The sequence below is a fragment of the Mus caroli genome, unplaced genomic scaffold, assembly GCF_978045245.1.
Source record: "Mus caroli unplaced genomic scaffold, Mus_caroli_1 scaffold_1, whole genome shotgun sequence".
Classification (NCBI taxonomy): Eukaryota; Metazoa; Chordata; class Mammalia; order Rodentia; family Muridae; genus Mus; species Mus caroli.
This window is the reverse complement of record NW_028227256.1, coordinates 55,459,145-55,483,967: the sequence shown is the minus strand read 5'-3', so window position 1 is coordinate 55,483,967 and position 24,823 is coordinate 55,459,145. Positions and strand designations below refer to the sequence as shown.

The window sequence follows — 24,823 nt, the reverse complement described above, 5'->3', positions numbered from 1 at the left end:
AATGACTATTACTCTCTGTAGACATTGTGGATATAATGGTGAGTAAATACTTCTTCCCACATGTAGCTTGTGCTTATATTCTAGTGGGACAAAATAGGTAGTAAATAATTGTAAAAATAACTTTTATTCTCCTGCTCTAGCTGTCATCTTGGAAGCTTCTAGCCCCTGTACAATCTTATCTAGGCCTAGAATGGTTTCAGCCTGTGAAATTTACTGCTGGATAAACTCACCCTTTTTAGCTCTTTCTGAACTCTGGCTGGTCAGCTCAGCGGTTCTGGCTCAGAACTCCTCTCCATGCTGATGGATTCAATCTGGTTTCTCTTTTTTTTTCCCTCAGTTTCTCTGCTTGGCTCATACTAATTTCGGCAATCTGTTCTGATCTTCTGGCTTCTTCTCATTCTCTGGCCTATTCTGTCTTTGCCTGTGTCTAGCTTGTTCTCCCTCTACTACCTGTCTCTGCACCACTGTCTTAGTAAAACTGTCCTTTCCTCACCTCTCTTTTTACTGCTCTCTCCTTCCTACTACTACTCCATACTTAGGATGGAGTCTGTAGTCTTTAACCAATCTTTAATCTGATTGGTGGAAAGGAGCACTTTTAAAGGCAATGTGAGTTATGAACACTCCTAACTCTAATAATTTGGTAGTTCTTTTTCTGGATTCTGGTAGTTTCTTAACATACCCTAAGTACTAACTAGTTTTGTTGTGGCCATTAGCGATGGATCCTCTGCATTTCTCTAGAGTGTTTGTTTTATGTTTTTTGGTTTGTTTGTTTTTTCTAGAGATTGTGTGACCTTGCTGTCTTCATTAGGGTTTTACTGCTGTGAACAGACAGCATGACCAAGGCAACTCTTATAAGGACAACATTTAATTGGGGCTAACTTACAGGTTCAGAGGCTCAGTCCATCATCATTAAGGCAGGAACATGGCAGCATCCAGGCAGGCATGTTGCATGCAGGAGAAGCTGAGAGTTCCACACCTTCATCTGAAGGCTGCTAGCAGAATACTGACTTCCAGGAAGTTAGGATGGGGGTCTTAAAGCCCACACCCACAGTGACACACTTACTCCATCAACGCCACACCTACTCCAACAGGGCCACACCTTCTAATAGTGCCACTCCCTGGGACAAGCATATACAAACCATCACACTTTCTTTAAATATTGTAAGCCTGTCAATTTTTCTGCAAATTTTTAAACTTTTATCTTTTTTTAGAGCTGAATTGTACTCATATATTTTTCCAGATTTTACATTTATTCATTTGTTTGTTGATGGGTAAATAGGTTGATTTAAATTCTTTGCTATAGTAAATGAACCAGCAAATTTGGGAGTGCCAGTATCTCCATGGGAGATTATGGCATTCTCTGGGTATATGCCTAGGAATGAGAGAGCTGGATCATGTGGTAGTTCTATTTTGAATTTTTTGAGAAATATGCAAACTGATTTCCACAATGGCTGTGTTAGTTTGCACCTCCACTGCAGTAAGTGCTATCAAGTTCATTGATGGCAGCTGGGATGAGGGGCTGTCTCAGTGTAGTTTAATTTGCATTTCCCTGATGGCTAGGGATATTGAATACTTTTTAAAAATAGTTGTTGGACATTTGTATTTTTTTAAAAAACTATTCAGTTAAGTTACCCATTTGTTGATTGGCAGGGTTTTTTTCCCCCATGGTGCTCAATATCTGTAATTCTTTGTAAGTTCTGGCTGTCAGCGCCTTGCTGAAGTGTAGCTGGGGAAGATTTCCCCCCATTGCGTGGGCTGTCTGTTAACTCTGCTGATTGCGTTCTTTGCTATGGAGGAACCTTTTATTGTTGAGCAGTCCCATCTGTTGATACTCGGGGTTAGTTAGTTCCTGTATGGTTGGTGTTCTTTTGAAAACTCCTAGCTAACCCAGTATCTTGAAGGGTATCTCCATGTTTTCTTCAAAAGTTCCAGTGTTTCTGGTCTTAAATTAAGATCTCTGACCAATTTTTAATTGATTTGTGTACAAAGTGAATTATACAAATCTAATTTTATCTTCTGTAGGTATAAATCCAGTTTTATCAGCACCATTTGTTGAATAGGTTCTTTTTTTCAAGAGTATAATTTTACCTTCTTTGTCAAAAATTAACTGGATTTAGCTTTGCTGTTTTATTTCCAGGTCTTCTATTCTAGTTTCGGTCTACTTGTCTATTCTTATGTCAGTACCAGTTTTCTTTATCATTGTAGCTCTATAGTAGGATTTGAGGTTGGGTTTTATAACACTGTCAGTAATGTTCTTGGTTCCATATGAATTCTTGTGTTTTCTCTTAAACGATGAAATAGGACATAGAAATTTTGATAGCTATTTCATTGATTCTATAAATTAAGTAGTATAAACATTTTCATAATATTAATTCTGCCAACTCAGGAATGTGAACTCAACAATCTGGACCATAATCTTCTTTTTTCATAATATTTTTAATTCATATTACATCTCATCACAGTGCCCTCTCCCCCACCTCCCCATTTTCACCCTTAAAAATTCCTCCTGCAATTATCCCTTCCCCTTCTTCTTCCCCAGAGAAGGGGAAGCCCCCGCCTTGGTACCATTCCCACCCTGGGACATCTTCTCCTAGCAGGACTATGTACCTCCTCTCTCACTGGAGGCCCAACTAGGCAGTCCCAGTAGGGGAAGGGGATCCAGTGGCAGGGGACAGAGACAGAAACAGCTCTCAATCCAGTTGTTAAAGGACTCACATGGAGACCAAGCTGCACATCTGTTACAAATGTGAGGGAGGCCTAGGTCCAGCCCCTGCATTGCTCCTTGGTTCATGGTTAAGTCTCTGAGAGTCACGGGCCCAGATTAGCTAATTCTGTAGGTCTTCTTGTGGTGTCCTTGACCCCTCCAGCAGCAACGTTTGGTTGTGGGTCTCTGCATCCTTTTCTATCCGCTGCTGAATGAAACCTCTCAGAGTACAGTTATTGCTAGGCTTCTGTCTGCAAGCATAGCAGAGCAACGTTAGTTACTCTCTCTCATGGGATGGGTCTCAAGTTGGATCAATTATTGTTTAGCCATTCCCTCAGTCTCAGCTCCATCTTTATCCCTGTAGTTCTTGTAGGTAGACAGATGTTGAGTTGAAGGTTTTTGGGTTGATCTTTCCTTTCCTTTTCTTTTTCTTTTTCTTTTTCTTTGTTGGGGTGTGTGTGTGCAGATTTAAAAGAGTCCAGTTGCCATGGTAAATGCTTTTTGCTTATTTAAAAAAATGTTTGCCCAAGTTGGGCTTGATTGTGCATATCTGTAATTTCAGCACTTGGGAAGTTTGAGGCAAGGAAGGTTATAAGTTCAAGGCCACCTTGTTTACATAGTAAGATCCTGTCTTTAAAAAAAAAAAAAAGGAAGGAGAGGATAGAATTTAAATTTGGTTATTTACACAAATATTTTGCTGTACATGCCCCACATATTTAGATCTGCATTCTAATTGGAATTTTCTTCTTTTTAAACATTTAATTAGAGGTGGGAGTCAGGAGATGTTCATGCAAACATACATGCATGGATAGGTCTGAGCACAGCTTTTGTGAGTCAGTTCTTACCCTATGCCTTGAGAGTTTCCAGGATCAAACACCAGTCATTAGACTTGGCAGCAAGTGCTTTAACCCAGTGAACCATCTTGCTGGTGTCTGGAATTTACTTTTGTGAACAGTGTTAGGTTAAGGATCACAGTACATTGTTTTCCACAGAGATAGCCAACTGACCTCTAACATCTTTTTATTTAAAACTCTTCCAAGTGCATTGCACTATTATCTTTGTTATAAACAAGTAAACATGACTGTTTATAGAATCTCTTTTCCATTTGTTACTTAATTATTTAGTTTAGGAGTGGGAAATGGGTGGGTAGGTGAGGCTGTGGAGGCCTAAAGAAAACTCTTGTGAGAGAAAGAATGCATCACTATATGTTTCAAAACTTAAAGTCAGTAGTTTTTTATATGGAAAAGATTTAACTTTATAAATTCTTTTTCAGCTGAATCTCCTGCAAATTATATAATCTACCTAGTGTCTTAAAGATAATTAATAGATACTTGAAGCTAAAATTGAGGCTTTCATCTCCCAATTTTTTTTTCTTAGATATGGTGAAGATACACAAGTACACTAGTTATTATAGAATGTTTTAGGGTCTATAATTATTCTTTAATGTTAGATGAGCTACAGTGAGTAAGTAAATGTGCTTACTGACCAAGTGTCAAGGACCTGAGTTGAATGTAAAAAGCCAGGTGTTTCTGCCTGTGTCTGTAACCCCAGTGCTGGGGGCATGATATAGAGATGGGTAGATCTCTGGGACTTGCTCCAGCCTAGCCCAAAAATGGTAGAGCTCCATATTCAGTACCATGTGATGGGGATCAGGCAGGGAGCAATAGAGGTGGATGCTGCTCAATGTTTTCCACATGATTGTTTGCAGGTGTGTGCAGCCTTACACATACGCACACATGCACCATCAGCTCTTGCACACACCCACACATACTGCGCGCGCGCACACACACACACAAAAGAACTGTTTTATGAATTTGCCACTTAAATTTTTTTGTGTGTCTGTTTTTGAGAATATTTTCTTACTATTTGGTTTTTTTAAATTTTTTATAGAGTTGGAGAATATTTAACTCTCAACAAATGAATTCCACACTTGAACTCTGCCGCATTCCTGTGCCACCTCCTCCTTTAGAAAACTAAGACAGGTAAAATTATGACCTTAACTTAAAAAAAAAAAGATGAAGAATACATTTCCCATATGATTAAACATGTTAAGAATTTTTGGTAGTCTTTGGTAAGTAGCTTTATTTATTAAACAGTTTTATCTTATGTGATCACCTCTTTCTGTCTTTGAATTCAGTTTGAATTATTTTAATAATTGCATTTAAGAAATATGTTATCTGAATTTTACTTTGATTTAGTTCATTTATTCAGCATGATTGTGATATCGGGGTACATCTGGATAACTGTTGGCCAAAGCAACTTTTGTGACTGACAACGGTGTTCTCTTTCTGTTCTGTCTGATACAGGAAAATAATCACTTGTAGATTCTGATTATTTGAGATATGGCAAATAAACTGCTCTTTCTAATGTTTATTAATAATGTACAAATATGCAAAGTCAAAGCCAGGTATTGTTTTATGCCTGTAATCCTACTACCTAGGAGGTAGAAACAGGATGATGAGGAGTTCAATTCAAGGTCATCCTTAGCAAGAGGGACTAGAAGAGAAAGAGACCCCATATAAATGCTCCTTCCCAATTCTATTTTGCTTTAGCGCAAGGTCTTGGCACACCCCGACACTCCCACTGTTTTCATAGAAAACACATGCCAGGGCAGGTCAAGAGGAGAATGGGGAGTAAGCAGAATCACTGAGTTGAATCTACCCAGGAAAACAGTTGGTTAGAATTCAGAAATGGCTGATAGGGCCATGTTAATGAAAGCCTTATACTAACAAAGTTCAAAATAGGGGCAAAGAGCAAGAAAACTTGCAAAGGCAGTGCTCCTGTTACATGGAGTCTGACGACCAGATCCAGCATCCTGACAAAAAACTGGTATGTTTTATGAAGTCTCCAGAATGGCTAAGGGGAAGGGGGCTCAGTGCCATCAGCCTTATACCCATACCAGCTAAGGAGTAGACATTATATAAATTCACCATCATAGAACGTACAACCACATGTCACAGACTTTTCAACCTAATTGAGGTCTGACACTATGGTTGTATATGTATGCATTCCTTTACTATCTCCCCTGCCCCATGAGGAGTAATGAATTTGGCTGGGATGGTGTCCTAAAGAGTCTATAACTGTATGAGTCCACATTAGGAGAGCGAGATAACCAACATTAGGCTCTCCAGCATTAGAGAAAATACTAGAGATGAATTTGAAGTACAGGATAGATTGCCTCATGAAGTGATGTTATCAGTAAAGACTTGTTAGGATACTAATGCTACCCAAAGTACATTCTGTTAGATCACAGACCCCTCTGTCTCATGTCTCTCAAAAATCCAGCCATGGCTCCTTATAGCTTACAGGCACCATGCTATGGAGTCTAGAGGGTGTAGGTCTTGGGAAGCAAGGGAGGAGATAAGTAAGCTCAGCGCCGGCCCACCCCCCCCCCCCCCACACACACACACGGAAGTTAGAAGGTAAATTTACCCAGTACTTGGCTTCTTGGCACATAGGCTATGCCAGTTTAAATTACACTAAAACTTCTGGCCTTCCCTTCACAGCCTAGAAAAGTCAGAGAATCTCCTTTGTTTGGAGACTGTTTTTCTCCTTCAGCTCCCCTTATACACACACAATAACAGCTGCCATAATCTAAGTTTTAGACATAATTCAACAATATTTCTAATATAGATAATAATTACCAATTATTTCCCCTACAATAAAAATGCGTCTCGAGGGGCTGATGAGATGGCTCAGTGGGTAAGAGCACCCGACTGCTCTTCCGAAGGTCCAGAGTTCAAATCCCAGCAACCACATGGTGGCTCACAACCATATGTAACAAGATCTGACACCCTCTTCTGGAGTGTCTGAAGACAGCTACAGTGTACTTACATATAATAAATAAATAAATCTTTAAAAAAAATGCATCTTGAATTTTCAAACACCTAAATAATTACATTATTATTATTTTAGAACTACTACTAGTAATAACAGCTAATGTGAAGGATATATGCCAATTGCTATTTTAAGACTTTGTGTGATATTTGCTCTTTTTTTTTTTTAAGGTTTATTTATTATTATATATAAGTAGACTGTAGCTGTCTTCAGACACCCCAGAAGAGGGCATCAGATCTCATTACGGATGGTTGTGAGGCCCCCATGTGGTTGCTGGGATTTGAACTCATGACCTTTGGAAGAACAGTCAGTGCTCTTACCTGCTGAGCCATCACTCCAGCCCTGAGCTATTTGTTCTTTAAATAAATAAATAAATAAATAAATAAACCTCTCTTGTCAGCTAGGTATGCGGCATATGACTTTCACCCTAGCACTGTAGAAGCAGAGGCAGGAGGATCGCCATGAGTTAGAGATCAGCCTGGTCTACACACTGAGTTTCGAGTTTCAAGCCGGCTAGGGCTTCCCAGTGAGCCTTTGTCTCAAAAAACCAACACAGACAAAAACTAAAAAACTTTTGTCATAGATATTTCTATTGTCCTCATTTTATAAACAAGGAGTTTGAGATGACAGAGAAACAACGCTTCCAAAAACACATATTTTATAGACCAAAATTCTCTTTAACCCATTGTATGCTGGGAACAAACTAGGCAGGCATTCTACCAACTGAGCCACACCCCTAGCCCTAGTTTCCTTTTTCTGAAGTAAGGACTCATAGTTTTGCTTAGATCTCAGAGCAGTCGATACATGTACACTCTACTCTCCATAGCCTACCTACAAACATAAGTAAGTGAATAAATGTAAGACCCTTGTTTTATATCTCTTATACCAGGATTTGCATATTCAAATATTTAGTTTTTATTGTCATAAGACATTTCAAGCTGTAACAAAGTAGATAAAATAATATAATTAAGTTTGTGTACAGATTACTAAAATGGCTATCAGCTTAAGGTCAGTTGCATTTTATTTCCAGTGCAAGGGGCTGAAGAGATAGCTCAGTGGTTAAGAGTGCATACTGCTCTTGCAGAGGACCTGAGTCTGATTCCTTTTTTTTTTTTTTTTTTTTGGTTTTTCGAGACAGGGTTTCTCTGTATAGCCCTGGCTGTCCTGGAACTCACTTTGTAGATTTGTAGACCAGGCTGGCCTCAAACTCAGAAATCTGCCTGCCTCTGCCTCCGGAGTGCTGGGATTAAAGGCGTGCTGAGTCTGATTCCTAACACCCACATCTGGTGTGGCTCAGAACTACCTGTAACTCTAGTTCAAGGGAATCTGATGCCCCCTTGTGGCCTCTGCAGGTACTTATACTCACTGCACATATTCACAAAGAGACATGTATACACATGTTTATAAATATTTGTATCTAATTCACTCCTTTCTTAGCCTCTGCCCCATTTTTTATTCTTCTCTTATATATTACATCTCCAAAATTTTCCCTCTCTCCATTTCTCCCAGTCCCTCCCTCCACCTCCCCTCTTCCAGATCCTCTCCTCCTCCATTTCCCTTCAAAACAAAACAAAAAAGTAGGCCTCCCAGGAGAGTAGGCACAAACCTTCACATCACAGCTGGCTAAGGCAACCCAGGAGGAATAAAGTTGTCTCAAGCTCAGGCAAGAGTCAGAGATAACCCCTACTCCTGTAGGAGTCCACAAAACAAGCTACACAACCATAACAAATATGCAGAGGCCCAAGCTCAGACCCATACAGGGTCCATGTTTGTCAATTCAGTCTCTGTGAGCCCTTATGAGCACTGCTTAGTTGATTCTGTGAGGCCATGTTCTTCAGGGGTGTCCTCCACCCCTCTGGTTCCTACAACCCTTCCCGCTCTCCTGTGTTTTCTAGGTCCCACCTAATGTTTGACTCTGGGTCTCTGCATCTACTCCTATCATTTGCTGGATGATGTTTCTCTAATGACAGTTTGGCTTGGCTCCAGTCTATGAGTATAGCAAAATATCATTAGGAATCATTTCATTGCCCCCTGCCCCTGCCCCCCTTTTTTGGTTCTATCCTGGATCTTTGGATATGTCTTGTCTCTGGAGGGTTCAAGAGCAGACCCATGAATCTCCCTGGGAAGGGGAAATTAAAGATTTTTTTGGGTGGAGTGGGAGAGGGTGGGGAATGGGGAACAGAGAAAGAGAGTACTAAGAGAGAATGCTAGCATTGGGGGTGAGATGTAGGAACTTACTGCAGTTGGAACTCCCAGACTCTATGAGAGTGACTCTCTAGAAGTCCCCTGGTCAAATGGATGTATCTGGAGGATATCATCCTGAGTGAGGTAACCCAATCACAAAAGAATTCACTTGATATGCACTCACTGATAAGTGGATATTAGTCCAGAAACTTAGAATACCCAAGATACAATTTGCAAAACACAAGAAAATCAAGAAGAAGGAAGACCAACGTGGATACTTCATTCCTCCTTAGAATAGGGAACAAAATACCCATGGAAGGAGTTACAGAGACAAAGTTTGGAGCTGAGACGAAAGGATGGACCATCCAGAGACTGCCCCACCCAGGGATCCATCCATAATCAGCCACCAAACGCAGACACTATTGCATATGCCAGCAAGATTTTACGGAAAGGACCCTGATATAGCTGTCTCAAGTGAGGCTATGCCAGTGCCTGGGAAATACAAAAGTGGATGCTCACAGTCAGCTATAGGATGGAACACAGGGCCCCCAATGGAGGAGCTAGAGAAAGTACCCAAGGAGCTAAAGGGATCTACAACCCTATTGTTGGAACAACATGATGTACTAACCAGAACCCAGGAGCTCTTGACTCTAGCTGCATATGTATCGAAAGATGGACTAGTTGGCCATCATTGGGAAGAGAGGCCCCTTGGTCTTGCAAACTTTATATGCCCCAGTACAGTAGAACGCCAGGGCCAAGAAGTGGGAGTGAGTGGGTAGGGGAGCAGGGCAGGGGGGAGGAGGGTATAGGGGACTTTTGGGATAGCATTTGAAATGTAAATGAAGAAAATATCTAATAAAAAATTGAAAAAAAAAATCCCCTGGTAATAGAGGCAAACTGGCTATTTTCCATAACCAAGCAAGGCTCCCAGCAGTCTGACTGGGGCATCAAACCAGCCACAAAACCTTCAACCTACACAATCCATCCCACCCGTAAGATGTGCTGGGCTGATGGTGGTGTAGAACTTGCGGGAGTGGTCATGCAATGACTGGTTCAGGTTGAGACCCGTGTCATTGCCTGGATGGCCTCTGCCCCTCTTTTATATGTCATTACTGAAACATGGTTTGAGTGAGGCTGTTCTTGTTTATTTTGAATTACATTAATAAACACCATGATTAAAACCAACTTGGAAAAGAAAGGTTTTCTTCATCGTACACTTTACAGTTCCACCACTGAGGAAAACAAGGTAGGAATTCAAGGAAGGAGCTTGAAGCAGAAGCCCACAGAGGAGTGCTTGCTTGAAGTCTCCATTTAGCTTATATATATATATATATATATATATATATATATATATATATATATACATATATATATATATATATATATGTATATATACACACACACATACACAAAGGTACAGCCACAGGCCATTTAGTCTGAGGCTATTCTTCAATTGAGGTTCCTTCTGTATGAATCTAGTTGACAGTATGAGATATAGCATACCCAATGTCTTTACCACCCAGTTAGTGACTGAACCACTAGAGGATCCCCCATTGCTTTAAGGCAAACCCCAAGCATTTCACCACCAAGCATGTAGTATGTGTCTCTAAGGACTTTTTAAAAAATCATTTTGCCACTATCAAACATAAAAACAAACTTTGAGCTAGGCGTAGTGGCATACATTTTTAACCCCAGTACTCTGGAGGCAGAGGCAGGAGGATTTCTAAGTTTGAGGCCACCCTGGCCTACAGAGTTCCAAGACAGCCAAATTCCAAGACAAGTTTTCTACACAGAAATATCTTGTCTCAAAAAAAGAAAAAGAGTCATATCTTTTGTTAGACTTGGTGACCAACCTTTATAATCCCATTTATAATCCCAGCACTTGGGAGGTCGATGATGCCAGGTTTCTGGGATTTGTTTGTTTTGGGGTGTGTGTTTGTCTGTTTATTTTGAGCCATGGTTTCTCTATTTAGCCCTGGTAGTACTGGATTTTGCTTTCCAGGATCTCTATGATTTTGAGTCTAGTCTGGTCTAAGTCACAAGTTCCAGGCTGCTAGGCAGAGATACACAGTGAGACCCTGTTTTAAATTTTAAAAAGAAAAGAAAAGGAGCAGTACCTTTGATGTAGTTATTTTTATTTTTTAAACTCATGATTCTCCTGCCTTTTCCTCCTGAGTGCTAACATGGTTAGGTCTCTGTCACTACGTTTGACCCTTAATTTTTTATATTAGTATTTATTTAAAATCTCATAATTTGTGATTCTCTCGTCTTTCTTTTCTTTTTTTGTTTTTGTTTTTGTTTTTTTCTGAAACAGGGTTTCTCTGTGTAGCCCTGTCTGTTCTGTAATTTACTCTGTAGATGATGGTAGCCTCAAACTCAGAGATCCTCCTGCCTCTGCCTCCCAAGTGCTGGGATTAAAGTTGTTTGTTGGCCTCCACCACCTGGTTTCCCTCATCTATCTTAATTTTAGATTTTACTTGAGCAAATCCTTCAGTATATATTAAGAGGTCTTGTTAGAAAATAACGACATATCTTACTCTTTTTCTTATTCTTTATTACATTAGCACTTTATAGTGCCCCTGAAGTTTTGTGGAATTCTAAGTTAGAGGTTTTTTTGTGGAATTTTAAATTAGAAATTTAGTTGGGGGTGGTAATAAGAGAGTGCAGCATGGGGAACTAGGATCAAGGTTCATCATATTCATATACGGAAATGTCGTAATAGAACCATTGTTTGTACAAGTAATACACATTCCTACTTTTAAAATCTAGTGCGGAATTCAACAAACATAGAAACAGCATCTTTTTGGTAAGAGAGTGTTTCAGTTATTTCATAGACAATCCTGCTTCTTCAGGTTCTATTTTCATTTGTCTTGGTTTTTTTCCTTATTCTTTCCTTTTGAATGACAAAGAAAGATTGAAATACAGTGTATCTTATTTTTAATCCAAAATTAAATAGATAAGACTACCCTCAAGAGCAAGCATTTAACAATTGAGAATGTATTTTTTCCAGACTTTTTTTAAAAAGTAAGCTTTAATTGGAATTACAATTTACAGACTATTATTCAGTTTGATTTTGCTACTTAATCAGCTTGCTCCCTATATGACCCTTGCTTTTTTTAGATTTGACATCATTTTTCAGCTTTGTTGTTGTTGTTGATCCAGGGTGTTGCTGTGTAGTCCAGGCTTGTCTTAGTGCTTACTGCATAGCCCAAAGTAACCTCCCCTTCACAGTCCTCTTGCCTCAGCCTCCCCAGTACTGAGTTATAGGCACCTTAATCCGAGGATGCCTTATGGGACACCTTGAAGTGGGAAAAAATGTGCATGGATGAAGACAATGGGTTTCTGCTATATCATTCAAAAGTAGAATTTATTTTTAATAAGTTTTATTTGTACTCTTAACTGAGGGCAAGACACTATTGAAAATATAAACGAGATAACTTTCTTGGTTAGTGAAATGTATTCATTTATGTACCTTTGGTAATTTATGTAGGTAATGTTATCTTCGGATTAATTTCTTAAAAAATGTATTTTAGAGATAAAAGAAGAATAGAAGGTAAAGGAAGATGCTGGGATCGGAACGAGCTGTTGTGGAAGAATGGTTATCAGAATTCAAGGTAAATGGGATTGAGATAAGACTGTGAATTATATGTCAGAAGTTTAATGGTGCTAGTATGTTCTATAAAGAGCCCTACAAATACACTTTTAAATAGAAGTTTTGGAATATGGATTAATGCTTCTCTGGTTGTGGTCCTTTCAAGTAGACCTAGTATAAATAAGGGTCAAAGGAATTATGTAGAAGTAAAAATAATTGTTAAGACTAAGGTATATTCAATAGAAGACTGGCATCTTCAAGTTTTAATAATAGTATTTGTTCCCTGCTTGATTTCCTAAGTTAAATAGATTTGAAGGAAAACTGTGTAATGTATGAACACTTAGGAGGTGTGTTGTGAAAGCATCAGTAGAGGAACTGGATACATCCTGCTCTCTCAGGCTGGGTAGCTTTAAGATGACATGTTTTTGTGAAATCAGTTATAATATGTAACTTGTGATTATTTTTCATGGATAAACAGCTAGAAAAATTGCACGTTAGTTATTTCATGTTAATTATATTAATTGTTTTAAATGTTCTTATTTGACTCTTACTCAGTTGGCACTCATGTAAAATAAATTTGTTTCCTAAATATTAGATTCATTTTACTGTCCTTTGGTGGTTTTATCGTAGGCATTACCTGACACTCAGATTACCAGTTATGCAGCAACCTTGCACCGGAAAAAAGCCCTTGTACCAGCTCTCTATAAAGTTATTCAGGATTCAAACAATGAGGTAGGAAAGCTTATAAGAAAAGTAAGTTCTAAATAGCAAGATGAAATCTGTGTACCAAAATCACATACATGTAAGTTGTAGTTTTGTCTGACTTGTGGAGCTGGAAAGCCTCTTCCTTCTATTTTTCATCCTGATAGTTTCTTTGGCTTCCCCACCCCCACCTTTACATTTGAAAGTGTTATGATCTTTTTTCCTGATGAAGGTGGTATGCTTTGATTCTCAACTTCAGTTATCTTCATCTCAATGGATTATTTACTTAATGTATTTTTTTCTTCATGTTCTATAATGCTCCTTCTCTGAAAACCAAATTTTTATGGTATACTGGTTCAGCCTTCTTTTTTAAATATCATTTACTCTTACTTCTTAGTACTGTACTGATGTTTATAAGCAACTCTGATCAATTGTAAGCTGATATCACAAAATTATGCTATTTATTAAGTTTAACTGAAAATTTTCAGAGGACATGCTTTTAAAAATCTAAATAGCAAAGACCAATGAATTTAGAATAACAATCAACTGTTATTCAACCTTTGAGAGAAGATAGAAAATGCAGCAACTGAATCTATATGTAAACTTACATCAAGTGCACACAGTATTTGTCCACAAACACACTGGTGTGACATAGCTTTCTCCCACTGGATTCATGTCTGCTTTAACATGGAAGTGAGAGGAGCACACGGGAAAGTAGCCTCTGATCTTCCCGATGCAGCCTGCGAGAGCCTCTGCTGTGTGCTGCAGTGCTCTTGAGGACGTTCCGGGAACCAGCCCTAGCCAGCAGCCTAGCTTAGTGCATCTTCACTGTTGTCTTCTCCCCAAAAGCTTCTTATTGACTCCTCCTCTATGTCTCTTTGTCTGGATCGGCTCTCAGACTTGCAGCTGCTGTTATTTCTAGCAGCTACTGCAAGATTCATTTGCTGCTTTTTCTCCTATGGTGTATTGCTGAATTTTTAAAACTTAAGACAAGGGCTCTGTGTGTGTGTGTGTGTGTGTGTGTGTGTGTGTGTGTGTGTGTGTGTAGATATCTTTTTACTACATGCTCACGTGCACACACATACATATCTTTAGTCAGGAGTATATGAAATTTTCTAAATAATAAATGTTATATACTCTACCCCTGATTTTGCACTGTCTTAACATTTAAGCTTTGCTTATTAAAAATTATTTGTTTTATGCTTTTCCTTTTAGATTGTAAGCTCTTCATGGGCAGTGGTCATATTTTTTTTATGATTGTTACTTCCCTAGAATATAGTATTCCATCATATATATAATGAATATTTAATAATAAATGTATGCTTGGTATGTGGCTCTGGGGTTAAATGTAAATAAATAAGCAAGTAAATTCTGATTAGAAAATAATTAAATAATGAAATAAAAAATATTCTAGACTATTCTAGTCAGTATGAAACGTGTTCTCACTTTTTAAGAAAACTTTTAAGATAGGCTTTTTTAAAAAAAGTTATTCAGACTCCACCAGGCAGTGGTGACACACACCTTTAATCTGAGCACTTGGGAGGTAGAGGCAGACTCTCTGTGAGTTTTAGGGCAGCCTGGTCTAGAGAGTGAGTTCCAGGACAGCCAAAGCTACACAGAGAAATCTGTCTTGAAAACTGAAAATAAAATTTTAAAAACAGTTATGCAGACTCTTCTTGTTCTGCTTTATAACAACACATGAGGTATGGAGTCATGGTGCAAAATGGAAATGGTAGTCTGAGAAATCCAAGCTCAAGACTTTAGCATTCATCATAGTTATGAAGTTGATTTTTACTGTCAAATCAGAAGCTTGTAATCATGCATTCAGTCTTTGAGAAATCTAAGATAATAAATTCTGAAGAACCCAGAACTCTCCTGCAGTCATAGACAGGTGCATGTTAAGGCCTGAGTTTGTTATATTCTGAAGTATCATCAAGTGTGCTACCAAGATGTTATTTCAGAAAATGGCCACACACTTTATTTAATATGAATTGAGCTCAGGATAGTCTTAAAATCAATGTTGCTTTAAAGACATAAAAGTCTTCGATATACATTCTACAGGTTTAATTTTACATGTCATGGCTACCTTTATTACAATTTGACTTTTAAACTCTACACCAATGATACTGCTTTTTTTTCCTTTTTTTAATCTTAACAGATCTAAATCACTCTAATGATTCTTCCATTTTGAGCCCTCCACTCTGTGAGTCCCCTTTGTCCATTTTATATTTTCTTTGATTTCATCTCTAGCCTTCCACTTTTCTGAGACAGGTGTGCAAGTGTCTGAGTGTTGTACTGTCTCCCTTCCCGTCTGCCTGCCAGTGTGCAGGGGTTAAGATGCACAAGTCCTGAGATCTAAGTCAGGTCCCGGACTGCAGTGCCAAGCACTTTACCCACTGACCCATGCCTGCTCACTTCATTTCTTTAAAACAAAACATGAACTTTTTCCAGTCTACCTTCTATTATCTAGCTCATTTCTCTGTCATCATTCGAAAATGGACTTATAAATAATTTTGTTGCTTATTGTCTGTCTTATTGTGTCCATTTCTTGATCTCTCTTTATTTCTTCTAATCAAGTTAGAATTAGGATTCTGTTTCCCCCAAAATGCTTTCTGATGTTTTCATCAGACAGTATGTCTCAGTAATTATGGTCAGCCCTGTATGCTTAGTTTAGGAAAGCTGTCAGTTATTCCATAACTTTTTAAGCCAAAGATGATGATTTTTATCACTTTTGATGTAAATGACAGTACCGTTTAGTGGGGTTTGGTTTTTGTTGATGGTTTGTTTGGGACAAGGACTCATGGAGCTATGTAGCTGAGACTACCTTTGAACTTTGATCCTCGTGCTTCTGTCTACCAAGTGATAGGATTACAAGTGTGTGCCACCATTTCTGATTTCCATTGAGAACTTCAGAAACAGTAGTATGGTACAAATGCTTAGAATTAAAGGCACATCACAGTGGCAGGCTTTTAGTGCTCTCACTTTGTAGTTGTATTTGATTAAAAGCTGCTGCATCACCAGCACCTCCCACCTTCAAAATAACAGGGTCAAGCCTTTAATCCTAACACCCAGAAGGCAGGGGCAGTTGGATCTGAGTCCAAGCCAACTTGGTCTATAGACCAAGTTCCAGGACAGCTAGGGCTATACACAGAAAAACAAAGCAAAACAAAACAAAAAAGACAGAGTCATACTTTTGGAGCATCTATTTTATTTGTATGCTTAGAATGACTTATCTGCCAAATACTTTCAACTAAAAAAACTGAAAGTTAATATCTTCATTACAAGTTTATTGTGATTATATCTCAGGCTATAAAAATTTAGAGAAAGCAATCTTTGGAGAGTTTTTTACTAAAGAGAAGAGTGAATCTGAAAAAGTATAGATTTTTAGCAAGTTTCTAAGTTTGCACAGTCTTTAATTGCTCAGAACAGTGCTGTCATCATTGAAGACATATGGCAGTGGTTCACTATTTTCAAAAGTATTGGTACTATGTATAGTATAGTATAGTATAGTATAGTATAGTATAGTATAGTATTTGTAATGAAACAATCTTTACTAATACTTTAAGAAACCTATTAAAAGTGGAAAAATCAGCTTGATGTTAGAAAACCTTCATCTAAAATCATCTTTACCACTAATTTCTATAATCTTCAACAAACTGTATGCTTGTTCTAAACATCAGTATAGGAGATAATTTAATTTTTTTTCATTTTTAAAAATATTTTTAAAATTTGCCCTGATTTTTATTTTTCTTAGAGCATGGAGTATTTACTAGGCTAGGATGTGTATGTGCATTTTCTAGGTTTTAAAGTTGTTCTTCAAGAACAGAAGTCAACTTCTGTAAATATTAACTATATAGTTGGCAATAGATCTGTTGACAGCTTTAGAGTTAAAAAAAAATAGTGACCATTCCATAATACTGAATTATTAAAAACAACTATATTTAAGTAGATGTGAATGTAAATATGCCACTTAGACTAGAGTAAACATATGAAATTACTAAGCTGGGGTTTTTTTTGTAATTAAATTTTTTGTGAAGTTTGGTTTCTTATCAGTCTTCATGTACAGTTAAAAGTTAGTTGGGCTTGCATAGTCTACAGTTAATAGGAACAAGACCATCATAAGTCAGCAATGTGTAGAACTCACTGTCTTCAGTTTTCAACATCCTGAAGGCCCCTCATTTCATTTCATGTGGTGACTTGAGAATTGAACAGCATATTTGTACCAGTACGCCCTGGGGAGTCCACAACCTCCCCTCCCCTGTGCCCTGCTGTGCTCTGCCTTTGTGTGTGTGGGTGCAGAGCATCTGAACTTGGGTCATCATTGTTCAACAGAACTTTACCCACTGATCCATCTTCCTAGGCCCCAAGTCTTTTTATTACTCTTTCTCAGTAATATAGTTACTGAGACCTTAAATCTGCTTTTATTCCCCTGTGTGTATTAAAATATTACCTAGAATTTTGGATGCCCATATCATGTGTTTTATAAAGTTTCTTTATCTAGTGAGTGGTATGTAATTTGTCTAAGCTATGGCTTTACCTGAAATTTGAGGGGTTTTTGACTAAGAAGAGATTTCTTAAAATGAAAGATGGGTCAGTGAGATTGCTCCATGGATAAAGGCACTTGCTACAATCTAAGTTGGATGCCTAGAACCCATATGATGAAATGAAAGAACTAGATCCCACAAAGTTGTTCTTTGACTTATATACATGTACCATGGCATTAAAGTAATTTAAAAAATTTAAATAGAGACTAAAAAGTTTTGGTAAGAACAGAAAGCCAAACTCAATAAGTATAAATATAGTGCATTGGCAAGCAGACTAATTATCTAATAAATTTAGTATTATAGTGTATCAGAAAGTGTAGTGATAGTATATGGTACTAAATTACTTACAATTAGTGGCTTGGTCAGTTTAATATACAGTATATATTAAACGGCTTTGTTGAGTTAACTCATATATGAAGGGGTTAATATTGAAAAGTTTTAAAAAATATTATAAAGATGCATTTACCTTTTAAGAATTACATTACAGCTCAAGCAATGGAAATAATATTGCTCTATTTTTCTTTTAGCTCCTGGAGCCTGTCTGCCACCAACTATTTGAGCTCTATCGTAGCTCTGAAGTTCGACTTAAGAGGTTCACACTGCAGTTCCTGCCTGAATTGATTTGGGTTTATTTGCGACTTACAGTTAGTAGAGACAGGCAGAGCAATGGCTGCATTGAAGCACTTCTCCTAGGAATTTATAATTTGGTGAGTTGAAAGGGATCGTTTAGAAATGTTAAAATATTTTTAAACCCTCTGAAATATTTGAAGATTGTTTAAAGAAAAACAAATTGAAATGTCTATTGAATAATTTTTGAGCTGAATACAATAAAGCTAGATACAAAATAACCATTCTAAGTGTTTTGTAAGGTTGTTGAAGATATAATTGATAACATTGTTATATCAGATGCCCTTCAGATAGCTTTATTTAACCGATGTTCATGAATGCATTTATATAAGAAACAAGTTGGATATTGAAATTAGCTACATGCTTTTAGAGCAACTTCTCTAGCTCAGAAGTCATACTCATAGATGACTAATAACACAGAGTATGTATAGAAAAGGATATGAGAAATTGAAATTTGAGTCAAAGTTACTACAACTTCCCAGAGGAAATGGTTCCTGAAAAAGTATACTTTAGATCACCTGAGATTAGGAATAAATGAGATTTTAGGAAGAAGTGTCTTAGTGTGTCTATTGCTGTGATAAAAACACCATGACCAAAAGCAACTTCTGGAGAAAAGGGTTTATTTCACCTTACAGTATTTTTTTGGTCTATCATCTAGGGAAGTCAGGGCAGGAACTCAAGGTTGGAACCTGGAGGCAGGCACTAAAGCAGAAGCCATGCAGGAGAACTGCTTACTGGCTTGCTCCTCAAGGCTTGCCCAGGCTGCTTTCTTATATAAGTAAGGACCACTTGCTCAAGGGTCGCACAACCTAGGACATCAATCATTGATCAAGAAAATGTTCCACAGGTGTGCTCACAGGCCAATCTAATGAAGATATTTTTTTTTCAACTAAGGTTCCTTCTTCCCAAATGACTCTAGCTTGTGTCAAGTTGGCATAAAACCAGCCAGCCCAGTGTCACATGAGCAAGACAAAAGGGAAGATCAGTTGTGTCAATGCAAATGAAAAGCAAGGATATAATATATGCAAGCTTAGAGATGACTCCATTCTGGTCCATTAGTGTTGGGCTTTTGTTTTTATTCTCCCTGTGTAGCTTAGGAGGCCCTCAGACATAGTATGTAGTGCAGGCTCCAAAAGGCCTATTCTTGATCTTCTTGCCTTAACCTCAAAGGCGAAAATTGCAAACAAGTACCACTGTTCGTCTAGAACCTTTTCTGGTTTTGGAGACAGGGTCTCATTATGTAGTTCTGGCTGCCTTGGAACTCAGTATGTTGATGACTCTGACCTTTAACCCACAAAGATCGTCCTGTCTCTGCCTCTTGAGTGCTGGGATTAAAGGTGTGTGCCACCACATCCAGCAAGAAAATCTTTTTAATGTGAAGAGCTCAGATTTTCTTTAATAGGTATTCACTGGGAAAGCAAAGGAGAGAGTTTTGAGAATTATATGCTAAAAGGATGGATGTAGTGGTATTGCAAATTTCATAATTTCATTTTCTTAACAGTTGGGTAAATGTACCCAATTTTCACTGTCCTTCCCTCAGTTGATTGATGTCTAGGCTGTTTCCAATTTCTAGATATTATAAATAGAGCAGTAATGAATGAGAATGAGCAAATATCTCTGTAGAAAGATGTAGAATATCTTCTGTATGTGCTGACAAGTGTGCCTGGATCTTATAGATTTTTTTTAAAGTGGGAACTCATAAAATTTAAACGTTTTTGTTTTGTTCTAAGTGAAAAGCTAACCTGATTTTAACATCCTTGATTGTTTTGGAGACAAGCTCTTACCATGTGTCTCTGGCTGGTCTTGAACTCACTATCTAGACCAGGATGATCTCAAATTCAGAGATCCACCTGCCTCATTAAAGTGCTAAGATTCAAGGAGTATGCTACCATGCCTAGGTGGTGGTGTTTTGTTTGGGATTTGTTTTGTTTTTCTTTTTGAGGCAGAATCTCAAGGATTCTAGACTGGCTTCAAACATTGTGTAGCTGAGTCTGGCCTTTTAACTTCTGACTTTTAATTTTTAAGCTTCCCTTCTGCTACCACCTTAGGGCCAGGTTTGCAGCATCATGTGTGGCTTTTTTTTTTTTTTTTTTTTTTTTTAATGCGATGTAGCTATCTCTGACTCAATATACAGAGTCTATTGGAACCGTTTTCTCTGCATGGATTTCCTGCTAGTCCTATGTTACTAAGGGAAGCAGAGGCAGTGGAGAATGAGATGCAGCACCATTTCACCGGGTGTGCTGCTATCTAGAGGCAGTAATTACCGATACCTAAAGATTAGAGGTCACTCAGGAGAGAAATGAAGGACACCAATATTCCTTCTGGTTTGGTTTTTTTTTTTTTTTTTTTTTTTTCAGAGCACAAACACTTTTAAAAACTTGTAGCCAAGTGTGATAACATACATGTTGAGTCCCAGCACTTGGGAGGCAGAGGCAGGCATGTCTATCTTGAGTTCAAGGCCAAACTGATCAGAATAGACAGGGATAGACATAGGAAGACCCTGTCTCAAAAACCTTTTAAAATAGCCAAGACCTGGATGTGGTGACTCATACATTTAATCTCAGCTTCAGGAGTCTGATGCAGAATTTTTCATTCCAGGTCAGCCTGAACTACATAACAAGTCAGGCTGCAGTCATATGTGAGACCACGTCTCAAAAACAAAAAGGAGGAGGAGGAGCTAGGTGTCGTGACACACATTTCTAATCTTATTACTCAGTGACCCGAGGTGCAAATATGAAGCCTGTCAGGACTACACAGTGCTACACAGTGATTCCAGGGCACCCAGGGCTACCAAGTCAGACCTTGTCTTGAGAAAACAAGAACACATAAGAATTTTCTTACAGTTCTTTTAAAATTACTTAAACATGTCTATTTCTTGATTACTTACACTAATACTGTCCACACATAACTTCTTATGTTTCAGCAGTTGATTGCTGAGGGATTATAAATTTTTTTTATCAAGATTTACTCTCGAAATGTTCTCACCAAAAAAATGTGAACTATAGTACTGGACATTTAAATAAGTTTGTTTATGGTAATCATTTCACAAAGAAAATGTATCAAAACTTCACATATACGCTAGAAAGATATGTAAATTCTGTCAGTTATGGCTCAGTAAGACTGGAAAGCGCTTCATTTCTATTATAATAAAGTGCTTTCTTATTTTGGTAAATGTAGGTCTCTTGGTTTTAGTTATGTTTTGCTTAGCCATGTTTCTACTAAAGACATGATCAATTTTTTCCCTCTAAGGTCTAATCTTCTGTGTCACCCATTCTTTGCCTTTGCAAATGTTGGATTTGGAGTAGTGTAATTGTGTTCAATATCTGTGAGCAACAGTCATGCCACAAATGTGGACCCATTTGCTGACAGATTTGGAAGAGTATGCTAGAGTAATAGTATTTTAGGTACTATTGTTTCTAAAACTCTCCCTCAATTTGTAAAGATATAGTCTATAAATTAAGGAAGTAATTATTATTTATTTTGCTATAGACTTAATATTACATTGGTTTTGTACATTTTTTACTATAGGAAATTGCCGATAAAGATGGAAACAATAAAGTGCTGTCTTTTACTATCCCTTCCTTATCTAAGCCTTCAATATACCATGAAGTAAGTAATGTTTGGAACATGGAATGTTTCAAATTATGTTGAGAAAGACATAAAAAATTAGTTTTTGCCAGAGGTAAATATTGCAAATACTTTCTTGTTTCTGTTTTTGAAGCATGATTTTTTTGTAGCCCAAGTAGGTTTCAAATTCACCAGGTGGTTAAGGATGACCTTGCATTCCTGAATTGGCTTCTACCTTCCAAGTGAAAGGATTACACCACCATGCAAGGGCCCCAATACATAGTCTTCTCCTTTTGGTTGTGAGCTGACATGGCTCAGTGGTTAAGAGCACTGACTGTTCCTCCAGGGGATCCAGGTTCAATTTTCAGCACCCACATGTAGACCATACCTGTATATCCAGTTCCAGGGGATCTGACATCCTCTTATTGCCTCCATGGGCACCAGATACGCACCTGGTCTACACTTATATACATCTAGTAAAAGAAAGGAAGAAAGAAAGAGGTGGAGAAAGAGAGAGAAAGAGGAGAGAGAGAGAGAGAGGGAAAGAGGAGAGAGAGAGAGGGAAAGAGGAGAGAGAGAGAAGAGGGGGGAGGGAAGAAGGATATTTTCTTTATTTACATTTCAAATGCTATCCCAAAAGTTCCCTATACCCTCCCCCACCCCCTGCCCTGCTCCCCTACCCACCCACTCCCACTTCTTGGCCCTGACATTCCCCTGTACTGGGGCATATAAAGTTTGTAAGACCAAGGGGCCTCTCTTCCCAATGATGGCCAACTAGGCCATCTTCCGCTACATATGCATCTAGAGACATGAGCTCTGGGGTTACTGGTTAGTTCATATTGTTGTTCCACCCATAGGGTTGCATATCTCTTCAGCTCCTTGGGTGCTTTCTCTAGCTCCTCCATTGGGGGCCCTGTGTTCCATCCAATAGATGACTGTGAGCAGCCACTTCTGTATTTACCAGGCACTGGCATAGCCTCATACGAGACAGCTATATCAGGGTCCCTTTAGTAAAATCTTGCTGGCATATGCAAAATAATGTCTGGGTTTGGTGGCTGATTATGGGATGGATCCCCAGGTGGGGTAGTCTCTGGATGGTCCATCCTTTGGTCTTAGCTCCAAACTTTGTAACTCCTTTCATGGGTATAGTGATTATCTTGTTAGACTGATTCATTTGTATTACTCTTTAGGAAAGTAATTACTCCGAAGGATGTTAGCGCATTATGTTTCAGTATAAATAAGTCTGATTGCACAGTCTATCTTTTCACTAGTATATTTGTTTTTCTTATGTTTATTCCATTGAAGAATGTGAGAGTATTTGTGATTATATAGGTGAAAGTTGCTTTTGAGGTGATTTAGTAAAATCCAGTAAGAAATGTGTTAAGAGTCAAATTTATAGAACTGGAGAGATGGCTCAGTGATTAAGAGCACTGACTGCTCTTCCAGAGGTTCTGAGTTCCAGCAACCACATGGTGGCTCACAACTATCTGCAATGAGATCTATAATGCGCTACAGTATATTTATATATAATAAATAAATATATCTTTTTAAAAAAAGAGTCAAATTTATAGTTTTTCATGGCCTTTGATGTGTCAGATTGTGAGCAACACACATTATCCTGTTTGCTTTTAGCTCAATGCAGCTATTAAAATTTTTAAAATTAATTCCCTGAGACTTTGTTTTGCATTAGAAATAACATGTCTCCTATTTAGCCTGGATTCACTTTAACATAGACTTTTTCTGAATAATGCATTTTAATTAAGTTATTTGTATTGTGATATGAAATAAAATAGATGGTAGTAACATTAATAGATGATTGTTCTAACTTAGAAAACATGAAATCAATTGTGTAAATGGTAAAAAGGTTTTTTAGTTAAAATAAACAGCCTTCAATACTGTTTATTTTATATAATAGTTATATTCTTTGTTCTAGAATACAAACATAAATGGGTTTCTTTCAAACCTTAGTGTTTTCAGCAGTTTTTATTTTTCCTAAATACAGAGTAATCCAATGTTTTAAAAAATGAGGTGATTTATTTCAAATTTTATGTGACTTCTACACATAATTTCTAAAAAAAAAAAGGCATAAAATGTTATTGAAAAACAGAGAAAACTTACTTCAAATTATATTTTATTTAAACAAAATTAAATATGACTACATAATATAGATTCTTTTACTCTATTTTTAGGACATTATCATATGCTATATATATTTTTTTTTCTAGCCCTCAACAATTGGATCCATGGCTTTGACAGAAGGGGCATTATGTCAGCATGATCTCATCAGGGTTGTTTACAGTGATCTTCATCCTCAGAGAGAAACATTCACTGCACAGAACCGGTAATGGTCAACACTACATAGTAGGGCTAGAGAGATGGCTTGGTGGATAAACAATGGCTGCTTTTCCAGAAGACTCGGGTTCTATAACAAGAATCCCGTGATGTTTGGTAACCATTTGTAACTCTGGCTCCAGATGACCTGATACCCTCTTCCTGCCTCCAAGGGCACAAGGCATGTATGTTATGCACATACATACATGCCAGCAAAACACTCAAATACATAAAATAAACCTAAATTTTTTTTAAATACACAGCAACAATGGTGAATTTTTGCCTAATGGCTAAGTATAATTACTACATTTCAAGCTTGATATGAGTGGTGTCCAAAAGTAAAATGCATCATACTGGTAAGATATATTATAGTACAGGCTGAGCATCCTTGCCTGGAAAATCACAAGCAAAGTCTGAAATCTGATGGGCACCAGCATGGTAGTGCAAGTAGACAGTCTACACACAGTCTGTGTGACTGGGACTCAGGTAAAATGCCAGTGCGCTAAAGTATTATGTAAAATTATCTTCTGGCTGTGTGTATGGTACCTGTGAAACATAGATGAGTTTCTGGTATATATACTTGGGTCTTACCTCCCAAGAAGGCACACATTACAAAATCTGAAACATTTCTGGTCTTTGGCATGCTAATAACTACTCAAAAAAATGTTTTGAACTTTGTACATGAACACCGCATCTACTCCACTCCTCCCCTCTCCAACTCTTCCAGTGTCCCAC

The 24,823-nt window shown here is 37.8% G+C and overlaps 1 protein-coding gene across 4 annotated transcripts in view; it reads left to right on the top strand.

The window, feature by feature from the left end:
* Positions 1-24,823, top strand: part of Hycc2 (hyccin PI4KA lipid kinase complex subunit 2) — a 65,608-nt gene that overhangs the window by 16,127 nt on the left and 24,658 nt on the right. For 3 of the 4 annotated variants that reach the window (XM_029474959.2, XM_021166094.3, XM_029474949.2), the window contains exons 2-7: positions 4,595-4,686; positions 12,259-12,339; positions 12,948-13,049; positions 18,091-18,270; positions 21,719-21,799; positions 23,983-24,098. In XM_029474959.2, coding sequence (XP_029330819.1) covers positions 12,289-12,339; positions 12,948-13,049; positions 18,091-18,270; positions 21,719-21,799; positions 23,983-24,098 — 530 coding nt within the window. In that variant the 5' untranslated portion in view covers positions 4,595-4,686; positions 12,259-12,288. Of the gene's footprint in view, positions 1-4,594; positions 4,776-12,258; positions 12,340-12,947; positions 13,050-18,090; positions 18,271-21,718; positions 21,800-23,982; positions 24,099-24,823 lie in introns of those variants that run through there. The other variant, XM_029474951.2, reaches the window with a different exon arrangement.